Source organism: Hoplias malabaricus, chromosome 4 (genome assembly GCF_029633855.1).
Source record: "Hoplias malabaricus isolate fHopMal1 chromosome 4, fHopMal1.hap1, whole genome shotgun sequence".
In the NCBI taxonomy this organism is placed as follows: Eukaryota; Metazoa; Chordata; class Actinopteri; order Characiformes; family Erythrinidae; genus Hoplias; species Hoplias malabaricus.
Window position 1 is genome coordinate 38,194,790 of NC_089803.1, and position 22,749 is coordinate 38,217,538.

Genomic DNA, 22,749 nt, shown 5'->3' on the forward strand with positions numbered 1-22,749 from the left:
AACCAACATCATGAATTAAAAAAGTGTAAATGTAAAAATGTACACATTTTAAGAAAGGTCCTTAAAAATAAGACAAGGAAAACTTATTTAGCACAAACCAAAGGTTGTCTATTAATTAGCCCGCAACATTACAGGATAAACAAGTGTAGTGGCATTTCTATTGCAAAATCAAGTCTGTACAGTGTCATAAATCCAAGCACAAATTACATAAATATCAGCTCCATAATCTCAAATTAATCATAAATATGCAGTTGTCCATATAATATAAAAATTAATGGTACTTATATATTTCAATCGAAAACAGAATTAACAATTTTAAATCTTATTTAAAAAATACATCAAAGAATGACAAATTTATTAATCATAGATAAACCCAATTAAAGTCAAATATGTCTCTAGTGATGGTGTCATCCTTCTGTAACTCCATTGTGATTTTCATACCCACTAGTTTGAAGATATTCTCAGTACACTACGTGGAAACTAACGGTCAAATGCTTTGACATGTCTAAAAGCACAGTAGCATAAGCTGCCTGTTTGTTTGAAACTTTAGATGTATATGAATAAGGCCTGTTTGGGATATGAAACAAGAAAAATGGTAGAAGTGGACAGCATTGGTGTACAGTGTGCTCTGAGGGCCCATACTGGACTCTGGAGTGTAGAGTGAAATATCTGACCTTACTGTGACAGGAAGCTTCGCCAGGCAACATCTGTTTAACTGGAGAACCCAGAGCAAGTTCCACTGTCTGGATCTCTCTCACTAGTACTGCCAGCTCTGACGGCTCCAGAGACGCTGCATGGTCACTACACTTCCAGCTCTTGTCTAGGGTCACATGTCGCTCCACAACCTTTGCCCCCATGGCAACAGCAGTCACAGATACACAGGTTCCCTCTTCATGACCGGAGTAGCCGATCAGATTGTCAGGGAATTCCCTCTGGATTTCCTGTACTGATAAAGAGAATGACGTTCCAGAGACATTAATTACTGTTTGGTTTGGTTCAGTTCTGTTAGATTATATATTTCTGTACTATATTCTTCTGTTCTACTCTGCTGTACTCTAATGTTTGGCAATATTCTTTGCTCATCTGTTGTATTCTTTTCTATGTGTTTCCCTTTGTAGCCTTCAGAATTTGGTGCTTGGCTTTATAAATAGTTTGGTCAGTGGTACAACAGCAATAATTGGGGGAATACAAGTTTAACCTGGTTTGAAAGTATCTGGTACTTAATTAGGGAATAATAATTAAAATAAAAACACTGGGGCCCTTCCAGGAAGTGCAGAACAGTGTATGTCTGAAGCATATGTTATCAGGAATGAAGTGTATGTTATCAGGAATGAGTAAAGGTATCTCACTGTGATGATGCAGAGGTTGATATACTCTGTAGGAAGTGGGTAGGCACTGGTGCACTGCAGGAAGGTAAGGTTTGGGTTGTGCTGCTTCAACATGTCATAAAAACAGCTAATGGTCTCCATTGTCTGCATACCACTAGATATCACCATGGGTCGAGCTAGAAACAGAGCAGATGAGGTGCTCTGATACACCTTTAGTACAGAACATCTTTGTCTCATTTTATATTATATAAAAATATTTGAAAATATAGTGCCTAGTTGTAGTAATTTATACCAGTGTTCTCACAATACCAAAATTATGACGTCTATGTAATGCCTAAATATCCTGACACCAATATGATACCATGGCAAAAACCTAAAACAGAAAAAATAAACGAATTTGCCATTGAAGATAAGAACAAAATCTCATGTTTTCCCAGGAAACATGTTTGAAACTTTGTCTAAAAGAAATATATCAAAGCAAACCTTGGTACCTTAATGACTGCAAAAGCCTTAACACATTTTGGTTTGTGTTGGGTGATATGACGGCAACTGAATATCACGACTAACTGAACATTTTACCTCAATTACAAATAATGAGGGATGTTTGATTTTGCTCTCATGGTTTATTGACCAGGATTGTACTATATATATGCTTAAGTATTAAAGCTGGCATATTTATAATAACGTTTTATATTAATGTTTGATTTGCCTAATACGTTATTTATAGATGTATTTTTATTATTATTAATTGCTCACTAATAATTGCCCATAAATAATAATTATTATTTATCATCCATTGCTGATGCAGTGAAAAAGATGCCCTCCTCTGCGGAGAAGTGCTGCAGCTCTCTGTACTGTTCATGGCTGAACTCAAGATGGCGCTTATGGGCCCCGTATGTGTTTACCCCTGGAGTGAGGAGAGGAGTATGCGCGCTCTAGAGTATGCTTTGTGAACCTGTGTTCAAGCTCACTCTTCTGAAACTTCACACAGTCCACCCCACACGCCTGAGGGCGGGAACAGCAGAGAGAGAAGAGGAGGGAGAGGAAAGGGTTGAAAAATAGATGGATTAAACAGGAGGAGGAGGAGAGGAAAAATTGAGACAGTTTAGGAGTTGCATGTCGTCATATTGCTCTATATTAATGACTGGAAGCAGGCAGGAGATGGAGTTATATTCCATTCAATAAAAACATTGGGTGAGTACAGTGTGTCTTGTGTTTCGACTTTGTGCTTTATAACAGACTCCACAAGATGGTGTCTTCATATTTGACTGTATCTACTGTAAGCAGGTCATTTTAAACTGATGTAAACAGTGATGGAAATATGTAAAACTGTGTACCTGCTGGGAATAGACTGTATGTTTCTACATTTCTAATCACTAGTCACATTTAGTTTCAGTCCTATTACAGTCTTAAAGGGAAAATAAATACATCTATGTTACAATACCTTTCTAATCATCTCTTTGATGATTCTGACCGATCTCTGTGATGAGAAAACAGGGGTTGGAGCCCCCGATTCTTCTTCCTGGGCAAACTTGAAACTCGGCAGGTATCTTCAACACTGATTATGCATTAATATTTAGACTTTGATCCTGTAATCTGAGATCCTCACACTACCGAGCTGACACTCGCTGAAAAGGCTTACTACAATGACAATCCATAGGCCTCCAATGTTCTGCCCGCACACTGCACAGATGTTTCAAGATTGTATACAAAAGACACGTGACACATTGTTCTTCCTCTTCCTCTTAGAAATATTCATCCTTCTCAAATTCAAATGTATAAATGTATTAACCCTACATTAACAGAAAATGGAAAATGAGTTAATGAATTCAAAAATAATAACAATAATGATAAAAGTAATGGAAGCATATTGCTACCACACATGATAATATATAAGAGCTCAGTAATGACATACTGAGAAATTTGCCGTTGTGAGATAGTATATCGTTATTACAAGATGTCTTGTTTTATTTCTATATCCTGTATATTTATGAGCTAATTTATGTCATTTATATGTGTTGGTTTTACTTATTTAAAGCACTGTTTAATTTTGTTCCCAAATTGTTTTATTTATATATATATATATTCACAAATGTAACAAATAGTCCTTTGATGGACTGGCCCTAAAAAATAATTTGATAAATTAATTAGAATAAAATAAGTAAAATGTAACTTATTTGTATTCATTTATTTTCACAAAAGTAGGTTTCGAATATTATAGTGGTGTTAAACTAAAACAGATTACATTGTGTAAAAAGCAGTAAAGTACTGATAGTTAAACACATTAGTCACAAGGCAGCGTAAGGAACCAAGGCTACATCACTTCAGATCTGCTGTATGTTTTAACCAGGACAGTGCAAAAGCCATATGAATAGTCAGGAAAGAGTCATAGTTGTAGTGGACTCAGGTCCTGATTTTCTTTTTTTTTATTAAATCTCTCTCAAGTTAATTAAGATGTCTCCAGCTAGGACCTCTTGTTTATTCCAAGATCACAAACAGATCATGTGGCCAAGCCACCATCTGCTGCCTTCTAGAACATCAAAGAGGAGACATTCCCCCAATCCCTTTGAATGGAACCAGTCTATATTAATGGACAAAGAACTGTTCTCCTCACACCGCGAAATACATCCGAGATAATCTCGTCACTTAGGGGTCTGCCAGATGACTCACTCACCACTGTTATTCACAAGGACTTGATCAAGACAGCCTGTCTTTCTGATCAAACCATGGAATGTCTATATTAAAAAAGAAATTAAATCTCTTTTCCCATGTTCTATATGGAAAGGATATTACAAGCAGACACTGAGACTTTCCAAATAAATTGATAACAGGGATAATACATAAAAGTCAAAAGGAGTTTCCTGACTGAAGCATCCAGGACAACTGTGCTCCCACATGGAACAAGAGCACCCTCCAGTGGCCGCTCTGAACTGCAACGCAACGCAACATCAAAATAAGTCTGGTACTCTGTTGTCTGTAACAATTTCCTAAAACAGTTTCCTTCCTGTGACTTTTGAACTTGTTAATCAAGGTCGGAGCATTTCACAAACCCCTTACATTCTTGAAATCCCTGATATAACCTAACCTAGATTTGTAAAGATGAATGTGTGTTATTTCTGTTTTCACGAGCGACGCTTGGTTAGAAACAGTTGGATGAGGATCCTAACTGGAAGAAACCCTTCCCTTCTTGTATTATCTTGTATTTGTGCTAAAACTGTTTTGTGTATACGCTATGTACAACGCTCTGTGGAATAACACACCAAAAGACTATATATCAATCTACTCAAATATGTTCTATCCACAAATTTTCAATAAGTGGAATGAATAATTAGTGACTTGGTCTAAGGGCCTTTGTCTCCATTCCCACCAAATCCAGAAGTCAGAGCCTCAGGACTAAACTGTGACTGAAACACTGTGGACCAATCACCAGCTGCTCAGCCAAACCCTCAGGGTCCAATCAGAGCGCAGGCTCCTCCCCCTGAGGAGGGACCTAAGGAACCCGTGAAAAGCCCGCGTAGATCGAGCCAATACGGTAGTTACAGTGAGAGTACAGTCACAGTCAGAGTCAGGGTAAGCGATAAAGTCTGAGTCAGAGTCGGAGGTTGAGTCGAGTTCCTGCTTTGAATCAGAGAGAAAAGCGAGTGAGAGAGCACGTGCAACGGCATAACCTCAACAAAGGAGAATCGACTTGAAGGTCTACAACAGCAATACTCCCAGAAATACTTGTATGGAAGCCAATCTTTGTCATCAGGCTTTGAAATATTACTACCTTTGAATTTGTAGCACTGATTTTTTTTTTGCACTGAAATCATGCATCTGAATTTTATTGCTTTTGAATTTACGTCTTCAGATTTCCACCTCTAAATATTTCGCTTCGCAATATGCATACGGGTTTTTAAAAAAGCACTATAATTAACAGCAACAAATCAGTGCTCCGATTGATTAAACAAACCTCGCGATCTGATTGGTCAAGTTAAAGCTTTCCTATTGGTCCATCAATTGGTCGTCAAAACAGGGTCTTAAATCCGCAACTGAAAAAAGAGATTCGCCCACGCAGCAGAGAAGGCGAATGTGTGGATTTTTTCCACCTCATTCAAGAACTCCCACTGTCACATCTGGAACCTTAAAAAGGATTGCTCTTGCACATTTTAAGCCGTTTGAGAAGGTACTGATTCACACATTCACGACACTTGATTTACAAATGCAAATCTTTTTTACACATTTGTGAATTTAAATTATTATTATTGTAGTTGTTGTTTTAAATTTTTGCATTCCAATACATTTGTGGATCTTAGTTTTACGTGAATGTAGTTGCTCAAACGCAGTTACAAAGTCCGTTACATTTGTGAGTATTGTTTTGCAAACTCAAAATCTTTTTGACCCTTTTTTGACTCCATACTAAAGAGCACGGTTTTGATTCACAGGGAATGACAGGCATATATTTTTACTGTAGGAATCTGGAGTCTCAAAGCCCAGTGTTTTTATTTTCAGAATATTATGATTTTAATCTCAGTATATAATTATCTTAAAGGAACACTAGGTAAAACTTGGTATTTTGCTTTGAGTCGCCTCTTACTGTTGCAGAATGTAATTCATTTTTTACAGCATTGTCCTGTTTCTGCAGTGCTGACTCTAGAGCAGGGGTGGGCAATTATTTTTTCCATGGGGCCACATGAGAAACAGAAAATATTGTGGAGGGCCGGCCAAAAGGCTGATCTCAATTCTGCATAATATTAACTGTACTTCGTTGTAAAAAGCAGTAAATAGCATTGTTTTGACAAGCTGGTAAGAGTATATGTTATAATTAAGCAATGAAAACATGAGGTTGCCTTCCAAAAAATGTAATTTATTCAAGCGAATTTCACAAAACAATGGGAAAGGCAATTAATCACTAAAACGGCATCATAAAAACACGCTAAACATGCAAATAAAAATAAAAAAAGAAGCTTGGTAAAAAACGCCTTGCTGCTTTTGCAGTTTAGCTAGCAAAGCTTCCGATGTCCGCGCCCTTTCAGCATCAGTCACGTTCTTGTATTTCTCCCCGTGTTTCGTCTCGTAATGCCGACTCAAATTGTAGTCCTTAAACACGGCGATCTGCTCCCCGCAAACTAAACACACGGCTTTACCTCTCACTTCAGTAAATAAATACTTAGCAGTCCAATTTTTGTTGAAAACCCTGCATTCGGCATCTACCTTTCTTTTTTTAGCATGAGCAAACATTTCTGAGGGCTAAAGTCGTCTTGTGACTTGCTAGTGACACGCTCATGCCTCAATATACGTTTTGCGTCATCATGTACGTAAATAAAAAACAACTTCAAAATAAAAGCAATGCAGCTTCAGTCCATGCATCAGGTAAAATAAGAAAATATGTTTTTGTCATTTCCAATTAACGTTACACGGGCCGGTCAGAGTCAATCAAAGGGCCGTATGCGGCCCGGGGGCCGTACAATGCCCAGGTTTGCGCTAGAGTAACAACCACAGAAGCTCTGTTCTCCAGAGTTCTTACAGTTCTGTGAAGAACCACAATTAATTTTATTATTATTTAATTGTTTTAATGTATTATCTTGTTAATATTATTTATTATTGTTATTAATTGTTATTCTTTGGGTTGTTTGTTAACTTTCAAAAACGCCACGATTATTAAACTTCAACCATTTATAAACAATATCGTTTTTTTCTTCAACCATTCCATCTTTGTCTGTAAATTTTTATTCACTGTTTGATTTCCCACAGAAACTCATTTGAAACTCAAGTTTAGTTTTGTTGCATTTTCACTCTTTGTTTACTTTCATGTAGTTAGCGCTCTCCTAAATTTATAGTCAGTTCCAGCTACAGACCAAAAATTGGTCAAAATGACCTACCTATGGCTCAAGAATAGAGCAATATCCTCGTTTTTTCATGCTTTTCAACATTTGGAGGTGGAATAAAATTTGTTTTTGATTTTTATTTTATTTTTTATTACCAACACCGAATGAGGAGCTAGCAATTGGTGAGTAAACATCCTCTGAAATGCTTTTGAATCAAATTATGAATCTTTTAATTACCTAATTATTTAGTCAATCGTTTGATTATTGGATTCCTGTCAGGTAAAATGTGCTGATGTAGGGGTTTAAAGAACTGTGGTAATCTTAAATATCAGTGCTGTTGTTAAGGTGCTCTTACGGGATCACTCAGGTTGCAGCCGTTGGTCACTGATCTCTCTAGGAGCCTTTCTACCTCTGCTTTCACACTATATCTTAAATCCGCTTCACGTTCAGAACAGGCTGTTATTTCATGACCTAGTCTCAGAGAAAACCACGGCAAAATTGTCTTACTCTCGTTCATTGAGACACTTTATTAACAGCGTTAACTGGGAAATACTGTGTTTCTAGATCCTGGTCGGACACTGTCCCGTATATTTTATTAATTTCCCCACTCCTGACCTGATTCAACGGATCAGCGAACCCTTTCAGAGACTGCAGAGGTGAAATTAAGCAAGGAAAGCGGCCGGAGCTGAACAGATCAGTCCCCAGCTTTAACAGCTCAGCAAGTTCACGACTAACGTTTAAAAAGCTGACAATGTTCATCTATTTTTTTCACAGCGGTTTGAAGTCTCCTTAGAGACCGTCAAAAATTGCCAGTGCCGACTATATTTCAAGTCGTCACGGCGGGGTATTGGGTAAAGTTTTCAACTAGCAATAATCGCGCCTCGGATAAACCTCATAGGCTACGATACTGCCACTGCGCAAAGCTGGAGCTCATCTTCGCGACCCCGAGCTCCACAGCACAGCGGCTCCGCTTCCCGAAGACGGTGAGGAGCCCCGCGCTGCCGCCCACAGAGGGATTAACGGGTTTACTTCATCTACAATCATTCTGTAGAAAAATGACATTTTTCTAGTCGCTGTGTCTTATTAATAAACCCGTTAAAACAACTCTTCACTGCTGCGCAGTGCATTGTGGGGATCCACGAGGGGCGGAGACACGCACAGGGAGACCAATGAGGACGAGGCTGTGTTGTTCTGTAAACCTGATTATACTTTATGTCTACGGCCTCTCTCTCCGCCCGTCAGGACTGGGCTCTGAAGAAAAGTAAGAATGGAGAGTTTCCGCGAAGATGCGTTGTGACTCAAACAGTACCTCCTCCTTCCACTGTTCATAGTCAACTCGAGAATAAAGCAGCCACTGCTTTAGCTATGTAATTAAAACCGTTTTTACTCTCTTAGTCCCTAAGAAGAACCACAGCCTGTTTATGCACAGTGCAGGTTCATTTACATTTACATTTATGCATTTGGCAGACGCTTTTATCCAAATCGACTTACAAAAGAGGATCTAACATTCAAACTACAGCACAAATTATACAATTACACCTTACATTGAGTGCAATATGCCAGGAAGTAATAAGTGCATTAAAGAAAGACTTTCAATGCAAAAGATACTCTCGGAAAAGCTTGGTTTTCAATGATTTCTTGAATGCGGAGAAGGTTTCTGTTGCTCTGATAGTGCTTGGAAGCTCGTTCCACCAGCGTGGTACCAGAGATGAGAATAGCCTCAACTGACCTTTACGGGGGGTTGGTCGTGTTAGTTGGCGCTTCTTTGAGGAACAGAGAGGGCGGGCGCTAACCTATGGTTTTAAGAGTCTATTGAGGTAGATGGGAGCAGAACCAGTGAATACTCTGAAGGCCATCATTAGTGATTTAAATTCGATGCGAGCAGCTAAGGGTAGCCAATGCAGCTCAACTAATAGGGGCGTGACATGTGCTCTTTTAGGCTGGTTGAAGACCAGGCGTGCTGCAGCATTCTGGATCATCTGTAGCGGTCTCACAGCACAGGCCGGAAGACCTGTCAGGAGGGCGTTGCAATAGGGAGATTACTAACGTCTGAACAAGGAGCTGTGTTGTATGTTGAGTTAGGTATGGCCTAAGGTTAATTTGTTCATTGGATGGAGCCCAATTAAATATTGGAAATCACTAATTAGAAAACAAAAAAGAAAGATTGAGAGAAATACATAAAAATACGTAGCACAAAAGCCTGTATATCTATCCCACTTATTTTATATTTTATATTATTTGAAAAATTGTAAAATAAATTGACCAATAGGCAGAATGTGCATCATTTTAATTATTTAATGAATTGATGTGTGTAAGAATTTTATAAAGTTGTTGTTGTTTTCATACAAATGTAATGACTGGTATGATGTGTATGTGTTGTCAACATATTAAATCTATGATGTTTTACATGATATTTCATAAATGAACAAGAGAGCATGTGGACGTGAGCCACTCCTGTCAGAGTTGCCCTATGGTACTGGCAAACTGCATGTAAACAAAAATTGGCCCACCAATTAAAAATGTTATTTTGTATAAATGTATATATATATATATATATTATTATTATTATTTTTTTTTTCTTCTAAATTAACATGTAATTTGAAGGTGCTTCTGACGGTCATCAGAGTCCACAATTGTTTCCTACAAAATACCTCACTCTTCCGGATTTCCCCCTGTAATTTGGGAAATATTCTAATGTTGTTAAAAAACATGTATTTCACTATTTTTAGTGAATTTGGTAAAAGGAAAATCTGAATAGAAGGTCAAGTGGTGTAATGGTGATCCTTAAAAGCGGCTCAGTGGCGTCCTCTAGTGTTCGCACACTCACCACACAAACGCATATTACTTAGAAACAAATACATAGTTCAATACACTGGTCATTGAAAATGTCTTCTACACACAAATATTATACAATATGTAACGCTATACATTAGACATGTAAATCGGCACATTTCTAGTGTTTAATTGATGTCTGTGATATAGTCTCTATTAAATTACATTTTTATTTTTATAGTAAAATATTATTTTCTGCTGTTTCATAGCTGACACTGGCTATGGTATATCTGAAACCCTTCTACAAAGTTTACTAAATATTGCTTAAGACAGTTCTCAGAGATCTAATTTTTTTCACAGCGGTTTGAAGTCTCCTTAGAGACCGTCAAAAATTGCCAGTGCCGACTATATTTCAAGTCGTCACGGCGGGGTATTGGGTAAAGTTTTCAACTAGCAATAATCGCGCCTCGGATAAACCTCATAGGCTACGATACTGCCACTGCGCAAAGCTGGAGCTCATCTTCGCGACCCCGAGCTCCACAGCACAGCGGCTCCGCTTCCCGAAGACGGTGAGGAGCCTCGTGCTGCCGCCCACAGAGGGATTAACGGGTTTACTTCATCTACAATCATTCTGTAGAAAAATGACATTTTTCTAGTCGCTGTGTCTTATTAATAAACCCGTTAAAACAACTCTTCACTGCTGCGCAATGCATTGTGGGGATCCACGAGGGGCGGAGACACGCACAGGGAGACCAATGAGGACTAGGCTGTTTTTACGTGATCAGTAAAACAAAGACGTAACCCACTGACTGATTCATTCTTATGATTTCGTGTAACCAAACTACATTTTGTTCTTAGGTCAAATATATTTAAATTATAAAATAAATTAAATCCGTCATTTCCACACGGTCCCTAATGCAGACGACACACACAAACCCAATTTCTTAATAGAATTTGATTCGACTCTTGCAGTTGGATTTGAGGGAGTCGACACTATTGAATCCAAAGTTTGTATAAACGGTTAGAGAAATAGCTAAATGTTTAGCAGTAAACAGAGGTTTTAGCCATTTTATATTTTATATGGTTGAACCTGGAGTGATTTATATATTACGAGATATAAAATCTATATAAATAAGTTAAAATGCGATTCTGAATGCACTGGTACGCTGTGTCAGAATCGATTCCAAGAGTTTCGAATATCAGAATCATACAACCGAAGAATCTACACTTTTTTTGAGGTATTGATACTTTATCATCACTAACAAAAACGAGAGCACACGAAGCCGCAGTCTGAAAGTTTGCCTTTTCACAATTGTTTGAAGTTGTGTACAATATGTGGTATGCGTTAGATGTTAGGTTTTTCAGAACAGTTTTGGGGAAGTGTGTTAATTTGAATGAGTCAAATCAAAATGATTTTTGTTCCGGTTTGAACAGCCCTGACTTTGGCACACCGCCAGATGGCGATAAAGCGACACGAATATCATATATATAAACATTCACTAAAACCTCGCATTCACTATATTTGCCCATTGTGGTTTCAGGGATATGGGTGAGGCGAGGCGAGGCCCGCTTCCTCCAAATAGATGACGTGGGTAATTCAATCTAACACATAGGGTTTATCGAACGTCCATAGGATCACAAGCTTAGTTTAACAGCCTGGAGTCAGTGATTTTGAAGATGATAAAATGTCTTGAGTGTTTGTGTACAAGAACGTTTCAATGTTACCTGAAAATACCCAGACCCCTCTTAGTTTTTTTTTTCTTTTTTACTGGACATGCTATATTGTATTTTGTGTTACTTACAGGTTTAAACTAGTAATACAGATTATATTTAATTCTCTTTCAAAAATCTTGTGGCTATCTTTAAGGATGGAAACCAGTTATTTCAGCTGGTCAAATAGCTTAGTCAAAATCTTAAGACAGGGGTAACAAGGGACAGGTACAAGGACAACCATGGCTATAACATTCATTCATTCATTCATTATCTGTGACCGCTTATCCAGTTCAGGGTCGCTGTGGGTCCAGAGCCTACCTGGAATCATTGGGCCCAAGGCAGGAATACACAGTGGAGGGGGAGCCAGTCCTTCACAGGGCAACACACGCACGCACACATTCACTCACCCACTCACACCTACGGACACTTTTGAGTCACCAATCCACCTACCAATGTGTGTTTTTGGACAGTGGGAGGAAACCGGAGCACCCGGAGGAAACCCACGTGAACACAGGGAGAACACATCAACTACTCACAGACAGTCACCCAGAGCGGGAATCGAACCCACAACTGCGGTACTACCTGCTGCACCCCTGACTGTAACATTTTCAATTTAATTTTTATTTAATTAGATGGGCAGATTTCTCTGGGTGTACCAGCCCACCCATATACAGACCCTTGCTGTGGAGTAATGGCATCCATTCTGGCTAAAGCATTTGCCAGCTTTCAAGGCCAGAGTTTACTCCTATGTACTCTGCATATTTGAATTGGATTAATGTGTCAATGTTTGAAAATGTTAATTTCCTTCTTTGTATTTCAACACTGAAGACATTCAGGGCAGGGTTTTATTAATGTAACTGTTCATTGGTCTTTTAAAATACAAATACAATTATTGGCTATGTATCAACTGTTCACATTGTTTGCTACATGTTTAAATACGTTTTGTTTGTTTTTTTGCATCATGTTGCTGCCTATCCATGTTGTTTAGAGCCAAGTAAGATTTAAGTTCTTTGTAGGTTGTAATACTGATGAATCTCATTATTGTGTAAAAAAATAAGCCCCTCATATATTTCTTGCAAACTTAATAAAAATAATAAAATCGGACAGCCTTTTAACACTACAAGTAATGTCACAGACCAGAACTACTTTCTTGCTTTTGTTCTTTCTTATTTGACATCCACATAGATTGGATAGTTGGGTGTATTGAATTGTGTTTAAAAATGACAATTTTAATGTAAAAGAAAGATGCTATAAGCATTATCATTTCAGGCTGAATACGTTTTAAGTAGGCTCCCCATTTACTTTCAGGCATTCTGTGCCACAATTATTATTTCTTTCCTTTCATCCTTGAAATTTGCACAATATTTTAGTACAAAGTTGAGGATATGGCTTGAGATACTATCATGCTACCAATACAATTATTGCAAATTGAATTTTGTGGTAAATTTTGTCATGTAATCACATAACAGTAGTTGTATGTCAGACATGAAAGTTATGATTCATTGAATGTGACTAGTAAAAACCAGGGACCTGGAGGTTATGGGTTCGAGTCCTGCTCCGGGTGACTGTCTGTGAGGAGTTTGGTGTGTTCTCCTTGTGTCTGCATGGGTTTCCGCCGGGTGCTCCGGTTTCCTCCCACAGTCTGAAAACACACCTGCAGGTAGGGGGATTGGCTATTCAAAGTGTCCCAAAGGCGAGTAAACGTGTAAGTGTGTTATGCCCTGTGATGGTCTTGTGTTTGTGTAAATGTCTTCTTCTTCTTCTTTTGTGTAAATGTCTTTTTTTTTTTTTTTTTGGTCATGGTCTAAAAACGGGTTTCTTTTAGTCTCAAGCAAACTGCAGAACAAGAAGTGAATAAAATAACTAGCTTAGGGAATGTATTCAGATCAGTGGCCATCAAAATTAAGCTTTCAGTGGCTTTTCATTTTGAAGTTATTCCTTGGACATCAGTAACATCTGACATAATTTAATACATATCAAAATATATCTCTTGGCCAAGTTGATTTTTGAATCTCAGATAAGAAGGGATTAGAGTAAACTCCTTTAAGGAAAGAAATGAATGCTTATGGTTAAAATAATATTAAATTTATTTATGCACATGCACATTACAATTTGCTCACATAAGAAGCCAGGTGGTTGAGCATTGTTGATTTTAATTAACCATGGCCTTGATTGCCTGTCAGTGATTGTTTAGACCTGTCAGGTCCTCTTGAATGCCTGTTCCAAAGTGGCAGTAAATAGCAAGTGACAAAAAAACATTAAAATCTTTAGAAAAGTGGCATTTAAACTTGCTACAAAAGTAGCTGTAAAACAGATTAAAATATCACTGACATCTGATGTACACCAATGTAGCCTCAGTAATGCACTATATTAGTGAATTCTGGTACTTTATTACAGAATATGTACTTTCTACCTTTTACAATGCACCTTGCATAATTATATATATATATATCTGACACTTAGACTAATCATACAATGAAGGGAAGGACTGGGTGTTTTTGGAGCCCTAATTAAAGACTTTTTGGCCTTTATTATTATTGTTGTTATTATTATTATTATATTTCATATCAACATACCATATTTATTCACCTTGTACAGTCTGTATTTTTAACTTCCTGCAGTCAGAACTGAACAGTGCTGGTTCCTTTTTCAAAAACTGTGCCATGAATGCAAAATACTGAATTTCTGCTCAGTGAACAAACAAACCAGTTTTGATGCATTTCCTGTTTTTCATTCTCATGTAGGAACTGTTGACAGTATATCAACAAAGGATTTTGTCATCTTTCTGAGGAAAATCAAAATCCTTTATTTGAACTGGTCCACATTTGACAACTTCGCATTGCTGTTGGTCAGTCAGTGTTTCTGGTCAAGACACTGAGTCATCTGGAGGAATATGAGTGCTAGTATTGATTACCACCTCTGCTGCGCTAAAATGTAATGTAGACAATTCTGGAGATCTTTTGTTCTCACAGCAAAACAAACTTCCCCCACTGTTTGTGTTCATTCTTTTAAGCTGGAACAGTATGTCTGAGTAATAATCCAATTGTCACTGTATTTTGAGTCAGTTCAAATTTGAGTAATCTGTAAAAGCAAGAACAAGTCAATGTTACACACCCGTGGAGCAGAAAGAGGGCAACAGCCTCATTTCTTTTCATGCTTTTCAACATTCTGATTTCTCTCCATTGTCTAAACAACTGATGCCGTTCCAGACAGCTAGTAAATGGTGTGGAAACATTTTCAAAATTTTATAAATAGTGTTTTGGGTTAAAATTGTTATGTAATGGTTTGACTACTGTGACTGGGATGTCATGGGAGAAACACCAGTGGCATCAGATACATTGCAACTTTTTCACCTGACAACTTAGCTGTGTCCAGTTCTTTTGGATGCTCACCAATTCTTAGTTGGTGAAATTTACCAAGATTTCTGTTTTGGATTTCTTTTCCTTAGGTTCTTGGCTGCCAGAATACATAGTTGTGTTCAAGGGTCCTGACTAGATAGCTAGCATGTTACAGTATTTTTATTTTTTATTTTTTATTTTTTTTTTGTGTTAGACACTAAAAGAAAGTGTTTAGTTTTCCCCCCAGCCAACCACTTGTGGCCTGTAGAGGGAATTAATAGCTCCCCAAGAGAGAAGATATGGAGTTTTTTTTTACATGCTTGTTTTACCATTGGGCAGCATGGTGGTCTGGTGGTGTCGCAGTTACATAGCTCCAGGGACCTGTAGGTTGTGGGTTCGATTCCCGCTCCGGGTGACTGTCTGTGAGGAGTTTGGTGTCTTCTCCCAGTGTCCGCGTGGGTTTCCTCTGGGTGCTCTGGTTTCCTCCCACAGTCCAAAAACACACGTTGGTAAGAGGACTGTCGACTCAAAAGTGTCCGTAGGTGTGAGTGAATGTGTTAGTGTGTGTGTGTTCCCGCCTTGCGTCCAATGATTCCAGGTAGGTTCTGGACCCATCGCGACCCTGAACTGGATAAGCGCTTACAGATAATGAATGAAGGAATGTTTTACCATTGACTGCAAGTGCAGATATCTGGAGTATAGCAGAGTTGGGCAAGCTAGATTGCAACCTCATAAGGTATTTTACAAATTTCAATTACAACTTTTTTCAAATTTGTAATTTGATAATAATTGAAATAAATTAACCTATGGAGAAAGGCCAGGGACCAGAGAGAATATAGTAGGATGAGAAAAGCAGATGAGGTGTGTAACCCTGCTCCTGAAAGCCTGTCATGCAAAGTTAAGCTCCAACTGTTATCTTACCCACCTGATCCAGTTAATCAGGTTCTTCAGGAGCATCAGAATATTGAAATCAGGCCTGGTGATTAGGTTTGGAACTAAAATGGAATCGCTATAAATAGTTTTTGACGCTCAGTAGGAGGTTAGGTTTGCAGGAGCAGGGTTGAGCACCCCTGCATAGGCTCATAAATGAACCTCATTAGTCCACTGTGAAATAAAACTGCTTCGGGGAATTTACATTACTGTATTTTCACTCCTGTATGTCCTTCCACTATTCACATCAGTCCATCTCTCCACGTCACAAATTGGGTATTACTTTCTAATATGGAATATTAAAGGGGACATAAGAGGGAGAAAAAAACTCTTTATCAGTGTATATATTCATTCATTTGGGGACCTGTGCCTCTGCCAATCCCCACACAATGTGAAAGATATAAACAGAGTTTCTTGTGACCTGCTAAATGCTAAAAACACGGAACAAAAAATGTTCTAATGTTGTGGTACGTCTTAAGAAAATGGAAATAAGAAAACTGATTAATATGATGAAAATCATAACTGAACAAAGAAAACCAAGTAAAAATTCAGAGCTTATGCTCCTTGCTTCTCACTCATGGACTCTCACAGTGAGCTGAGCTGTGGCTCTTTCTCATTTAGAGGAACAGATGCTGAAACCTGTTGTTTTAATCAGGCTACAGAAGAAAAAAAACCTGGCACTGAACTGAGGAGTGGCACTGCATTTTTCATTCATTTATGTTTTGTGTTTGTGATCCAGTACCTATCTTCCAGCTGATATGAGTATCTAACCTCACCAATATTGAATGATATCGATACAGCAGTATTCCAGCATCTAGTGTAAAACAAAACAGTGGGGGCATAAGGAGAGATAAACTCTTGATTAGGGCGTGTTTACACTTGGCAGTTTTGATTTGATTAAAATAAACCCACTGTGTTTCAATAAAACAAGAACTTTTGTGCACCAAATATGTGGAGTTCCATAAAACACAGACCGATTCGACTCACTACCTCAGTTAAACCAGAGTACAACATATTTCTGAAAGCTGGGAGATATTATTCCATGTATTCATTCACCTAAGGTGTATTAAAGGTGTGAGCCTTGTTTGCACCTTTGGGTCTGTTCTCACATGTGTGTGAAATTTCTGTTTTGGTCTAGACTAGAGAGACTGTTACATACCCTTGATATCAGAAGAAAAGTTGGATAAGAAAGTTTCTTAAAACATTTATTCAGATAACATAAATATAACCCTGCATGTGAATTCTGCTACTTTCTGGTGTATCAGTTGTGTATGCACAGACTTTCACTTTCACAGATGCACTGTAGACTTTCCATAGAAAAGCAGATTACAGTGGTCACAGTGCTCAATGCTAAGTGAAAACTAGTGTTCTATAAAGCCTCTGCCCTCAGCACTGGGTTGCAGAGAAATGAAATTGAGTCTTGAGGACAACAGGGATAATATGGAATGGCGTTTTGATCCAGAATAAATATTTTTGTGGTTGAATCCTATTAAATTTTCACAGGAATCTTCAGTATGTGAGTGTCTGTAAATCCTGCCCAGAACAGTAGAATCTGTAACTGCAGCCAAGGGGGTATAAACATCTTACTGATAGTATTCATTTAAGAGGTGTTGGATGAGCAGGTGTTGACAGACATTTAGACATATATAGTATACATACATTCTTACCCCTCTGTTTTCTGTAAGTAATATGGGGTATATCAGGTTCTCTACTGCAGTGAAGACCTGTCTCCCATCTCCCTGAGCAGTCAAGTTGTCAGTTTGATTTTCCCCAGTGAGCTACAGTTGTCCGTCTCTGTGACAGTGCACTGACTAATTCTTAATTATGATGCCAGTGCTTTGACTGACAGTTTACAATCCTTTAGATCAGCACAGTCAGCAGTCACTCCATTTTTTTTTATTCTTGAAATGAGGCCACGTCTTTGATTCAGCCTTTCAGTTGGCCTCAATTTTTTAAAAATACAGATTGTAATAGTTAATATAGGTTTCCTGGTTATTTATTTATTTATTTATTTTGCATTTATATGTAACCATAAGTGATGGGTAAAAATTGCTTCATCAGAATATCTTTTTATCATTTTCAAAGCAAAGCAATTTACAGAATTCTTTCTCTTTTTTTTAAAGGAAATGCCACATTTCAGGCTTCAAACATAAAGATATAAAATTTTTATTTTTTGTGAAGAATCAACAACAAGTGGCACACAATCGTGAAGTGGAATGAAATTTATTGGATGTGTGAAACTTTTTTAACAAATAAAAAACTGAAAAGTGGGGCGTGCAATATTATTCGGCCCCCTTGCGTTAATACTTTGTAGCGCCACTTTTTGCTGCAATTACAGCTGCAAGTCGCTTGGAGTATGTTTCTATCAGTTTTGCACATCGAGAGACTGAAATTCTTGCCCATTCTTCCTTGCAAAACAGCTTGAGGTTCTATAGAGAGCATTTGTGAACAGCAGTCTTCAGCTCTTTCCACAGATTCTCGATTGGATTCAGGTCTGGACTTTGACTTGGCCATTCCAACACCTGGATATGTTTATTTATGAACCATTCCATTGTAGATTTGACTTTATGTTTTGGATCATTGTCTTGTTGGAAGATAAATCTCCGTCCCAGTCTCAGGTCTCTTGCAGACTCCAACAGGTTTTCTTCCAGAATTGTCCTGTATTTGGCCATATCCATCTTTCCATCAAGTTTGACCATCTTCCCTGTCCCTGCTGACGAACAGCAGGCCCAAACCATGATGCTGCCACCACCATGTTTGACAGTGGGAATGGTGTGTTCAGGGTGATGAGCTGTGTTGCGTTTACGCCAAACATATCGTTTTGCATTGTTGCATTGGTTTTGGTTTCATCTGACCAGAGCACCTTCTTCCACATGTTTGGTGTGTCTCCCAGGTGGCTTGTGGCAAACTTTAAACGAGACTTTTTATGGATATCTTTGAGAAATGGCTTTCCTCTTGCCACTCTTCCAAAAAGGCCAGATTTGCTCCTTGGCATGTTTAAAGCTTGGGAAATCTTTTTGTATCCAAATCCAGCTTTAAACATCTCCACAACAGTATCTCGGACCTGCCTGGTGTGTTCCTTGGTCTTCATGATGCTCTCTGCGCTTTGAACAGTACCCTGAAACTATCACAGAGCAGGTGCATTTATACAGAGACTTGATTACAGTCATTTGGGACAACATTGGATCATTCAGAGATCCTCACTGAACTTCTGGAGTGAGTTTGCTGCACTGAAAGTAAAGGGGCTGAATAATAGCACGCCCCACTTTTCAGTTTTTTATTTGTTAAAAAAGTTTGACACATCCAATAAATTTTATTCCACTTCACGATTGTGTCCCACTTGTTGATTCTTCACAAAAAAATTTAATTTTATATCTTTATGTTTGAAGCCTGAAATGTGGCAAAAGGTTGAAAAGTTCAAGGGGGCCTAATGAAAACTGACATATTTTTACACACTTACACTGTCACCATAGGCCCAGTACTGTCACTCGTTTCTCACAAAACCTTACGTTATTACTACTATTTAGACACATCACCATGTGGGGGTGGTTGAACATAAACAACAGGGAAATTACTTATTTTTCATCTACATCCGAAACCACGGTGTGTTTAGTGCTCTTTCTTTGTGCAGCAGAGTCTCTTGTCTCTCAGGTGTCAAGGTTTTCTAACGAAATAATACCAATTATTACATGATCAGTGCTAAAAGAACATTCTAATTAGATTTTTTAAAGTTCATGTTAAGGAAGTGTTTTTTGAACTCAGATTACTTGTGGTCTCATGAATTATCAAATGCCAGGTGAGTCATATGAGTTTGGTTTCTGTATAATTCACCCAATATAAATGTAAATGCCTTCAACATTAAAAATAAGAGAATGAGTTTCTGCATTTCAACTTTATATAATGTGTTTCCAAACAAATTCAATGTGCAGGAGTATGAAGTTCAGCCAGTAATAGATGTTACTGTCCAAATACTCATATACTCAAATGCTCCTGCATGGGAAGAATTGTTTTTTCTTCCACCAAATGACAGGCTCTAGACACATTTTAAAGCCAACTGATTTGCCTTGAATCAGGAGCTAATTTGGCCTCATCGGGAAGAAAAGCTTGTTGGTGAGAAAGAGTTCAGAACTCTTAAACATTTGCTGTGCAGCAAGTGCCAAGTTCTAAATGCTCACCTTATTGAGTGACAGCACAATTTCTTAACACTTTAGAATACTTGCTGAAAAAAGATGCTAAGGTCAGTGTAAGAAATGCAATTAGACTCCGTTGAGTTCTCTGTGCTGTGTCCTCTAGGTTGTGTTATCTGCTATGTTCCCTTTGCTTCTGTTGTCTGTGTTCTCACTGCTGTGTACTTTGCTGTGATTAGTCTTGAGTGTTTCTCTGCTACATTCTCTGCACTTTGTTCTGTTTGAAGTGCTCTCAGCTGTGTTCCCTCTGCCTGGTTCTCACTACTGTGTTTCTATTCTTTCTGCTGCTGTATTTCTAGTTTGTGTTCTCATTGCTGTTATGTTCTCTTTGCTGCATTTGCTGCTTTTGCCTGTCTGCTGTTTCCTCTGCTAGGTTTTCTATCTTCAATCTGCCAGGCACAGAGGAGCTGTGTCTGCTTTCTCTGCTGAGGTTGGAGAGGTTGGAGACAAGAAGACCAGGTGAATATGCAGATAACGGGATTACAACCTGTCCACATTCACAATCACAGCTGAACACGGCTCATGTGTGTCTGCTCTAATCTGGACAGTGAAGACCTGTCCTCCTCATACTCCGTGGCAGACGGGAACCGTTGTGAGAGAAAAGCCCCACAGATGTACAGGTGTAATGAGACTGGTTTATCTGCTGTGATTCTGACAGTAAAGGCTATATGCACTAGCTTTTAGAATATTTAAATGCAGATTACGAACCATGCTTGAAAAAGCCAAAATCTCCCTCTGTGAGAAACTGTAGTGATCTTTAAGAATTGCTTCGTAATGCTGAAATTTAATCTAAAAAATTGCTTAATAAAAGACATATTAACATAAGACCACATTACATGTGTATACTTCATGTTTCTGACCATGTGGTCTAATTATAGCTTTGATTAAGGTTTCCTCTTCATATGTATTCTGTGTTACTCCTCCTTTCCGAGGTGTTTCTAGTCTAAACAGCTGGAGGACCCCAAAACAGATTTAGGGAGAACACATCAAACTCCTCACAAAGAGTTTCTCAAGGCAGGGTTTGACTCCACAACCCCAGGATTCTGGAGTTGTGTGACAGCAACCCTTCCTGTTAGGCCAACATTTTTAGCCAGAATAACGTCCCTGTGTTCTTGGTTTATAACAGACATGTTTTTATGTGCAAACTGCTTTGCTTCCTATAGGTCCTTGTGTACTGAGGCGTTCTAACAAGGCGTAAAAACAGTTAGGTTAACCTCATTTGAAAATGATTTGCCACTCCTAACAGTATTGGTGGAATGAAGAGCTACATGTGGAAATGAGTTTCTAGAGAGTGGATAGTAGTTTCTTAATAAATGATCTGTCATGTCATGGAACGTGAAATTCCTTAGAAATAGTTCTGTGAAACTTCACCCAGACACAGGAGCATCAACTGTAAAGTGCCTCTGAGATATCTATTGATTTTGACATGCGTTTCCACCCACCTGCTCTTCAGTGTACCATGTGCAGATTTTCTTTTAGACAGTATTTCTCTGAGGCAATTCAGTGTTGTTTTGTATTTTTTTATTTTGCCATTCATCCTGAGTTGTGTCCAAAATGAAGACCCCCATAATGTATGTTTTTTTCTTATAATGTTAAATAAAGTCAATGCAGGGAGACTTTTTTGTTACGCAAGCATTTAATTACTTACACTCTAGAGCCACACTGCATGAACTTAAAGTCCACAAAACTCAATGTCATGAGCTGACTACAGTAATAACAATAATAATAATAATACAGATAGAACAGTTATAAAGCATTTTTGTGTGATTTATAATTGTAATTAAATATTCCAACGTTCTTCTACTCATTTATCATTTTATGGTAACTGTTCTGTAGTATTATCATACACTAACATCAAAATCACCTTATTTTAATTGTCAAAACCATAACTCACATATTCTTTTGGATACAATATTATCCCCAAGGACAGAACAAATCGATGCACATGCTTTTGCAGCACTTTTTCCTTAATGGAACTCATAACAAATTCAGTGATGAATAGGGTGGTGTCAGCTAAAGTGGGCCATCGGGTAAAATGGGCCAGATAAGGTTAGAGCGTCATATCTCATTAAAATTTAATAGCCAATCACAATAACTTATCTTGCACGGTTGCTACAACACTTGTTAACACACACTGGTCTAAGTTTGCTAAGATGGGTGGGACAAGGTTAGTCTGGTAAGTGAGCCTGACAGTTTCACTCCTCATTAATAAGGATAAGCTTACCAACAAAGACAAATATTCATGAACACAGCATTGACTGACACTTTCATATGAAAATTTTAACTTTTAAAACTTTTAATTTTAAATTTTTGTGAAAGATAGTCATCTGGCTTAACTAGCTAGCTACAATGGGCCACAATTGGCTGTATGTGGCTGCAAGGGCCACGTACACCCATACCCGTACACAAATGTTACACAGAAATAAGAAGTTTATATTTGGTTATAGTTCAATTAAAAACATGTACGTCCATTTTTTGTGGATTATTAGTTTACTACATTATTTGAACACAGCAGATGTCCTTCACATTGTGTGAAAATATCATGATGAATGGACTGATAGAAATGCTCCAAAATTACTTGGAATAAAATCTTATTACTTTGACTTCCATTGGAATTAAGTTTTTAATTGGCCAGCAACAATATATAGATGCACTTGCTAGCCACTTAATTAAA

The 22,749-nt window shown here is 38.1% G+C and overlaps 1 protein-coding gene and 2 non-coding genes across 3 annotated transcripts; all 3 read right to left on the bottom strand.

The window, feature by feature from the left end:
- Positions 1 to 361: 361 nt before the first annotated feature.
- nansb (N-acetylneuraminic acid synthase b) lies at positions 362 to 18,979 on the bottom strand. The gene is given in 7 exon segments (XM_066668839.1): positions 362 to 460; positions 546 to 941; positions 1,350 to 1,538; positions 2,114 to 2,230; positions 2,232 to 2,333; positions 2,780 to 2,886; positions 18,607 to 18,979. Coding segments are annotated over 7 exon segments (1,383 nt in total).
- Positions 7,920 to 8,060, bottom strand: LOC136695774 (U4 spliceosomal RNA). Its single transcript, XR_010802366.1, has one exon. It is a non-coding gene; the product is annotated as a U4 spliceosomal RNA (small nuclear RNA).
- On the bottom strand, positions 10,278 to 10,418 carry LOC136695775 (U4 spliceosomal RNA). The gene has a single exon (XR_010802367.1). It is a non-coding gene; the product is annotated as a U4 spliceosomal RNA (small nuclear RNA).
- Positions 18,980 to 22,749: the final 3,770 nt, after the last annotated feature.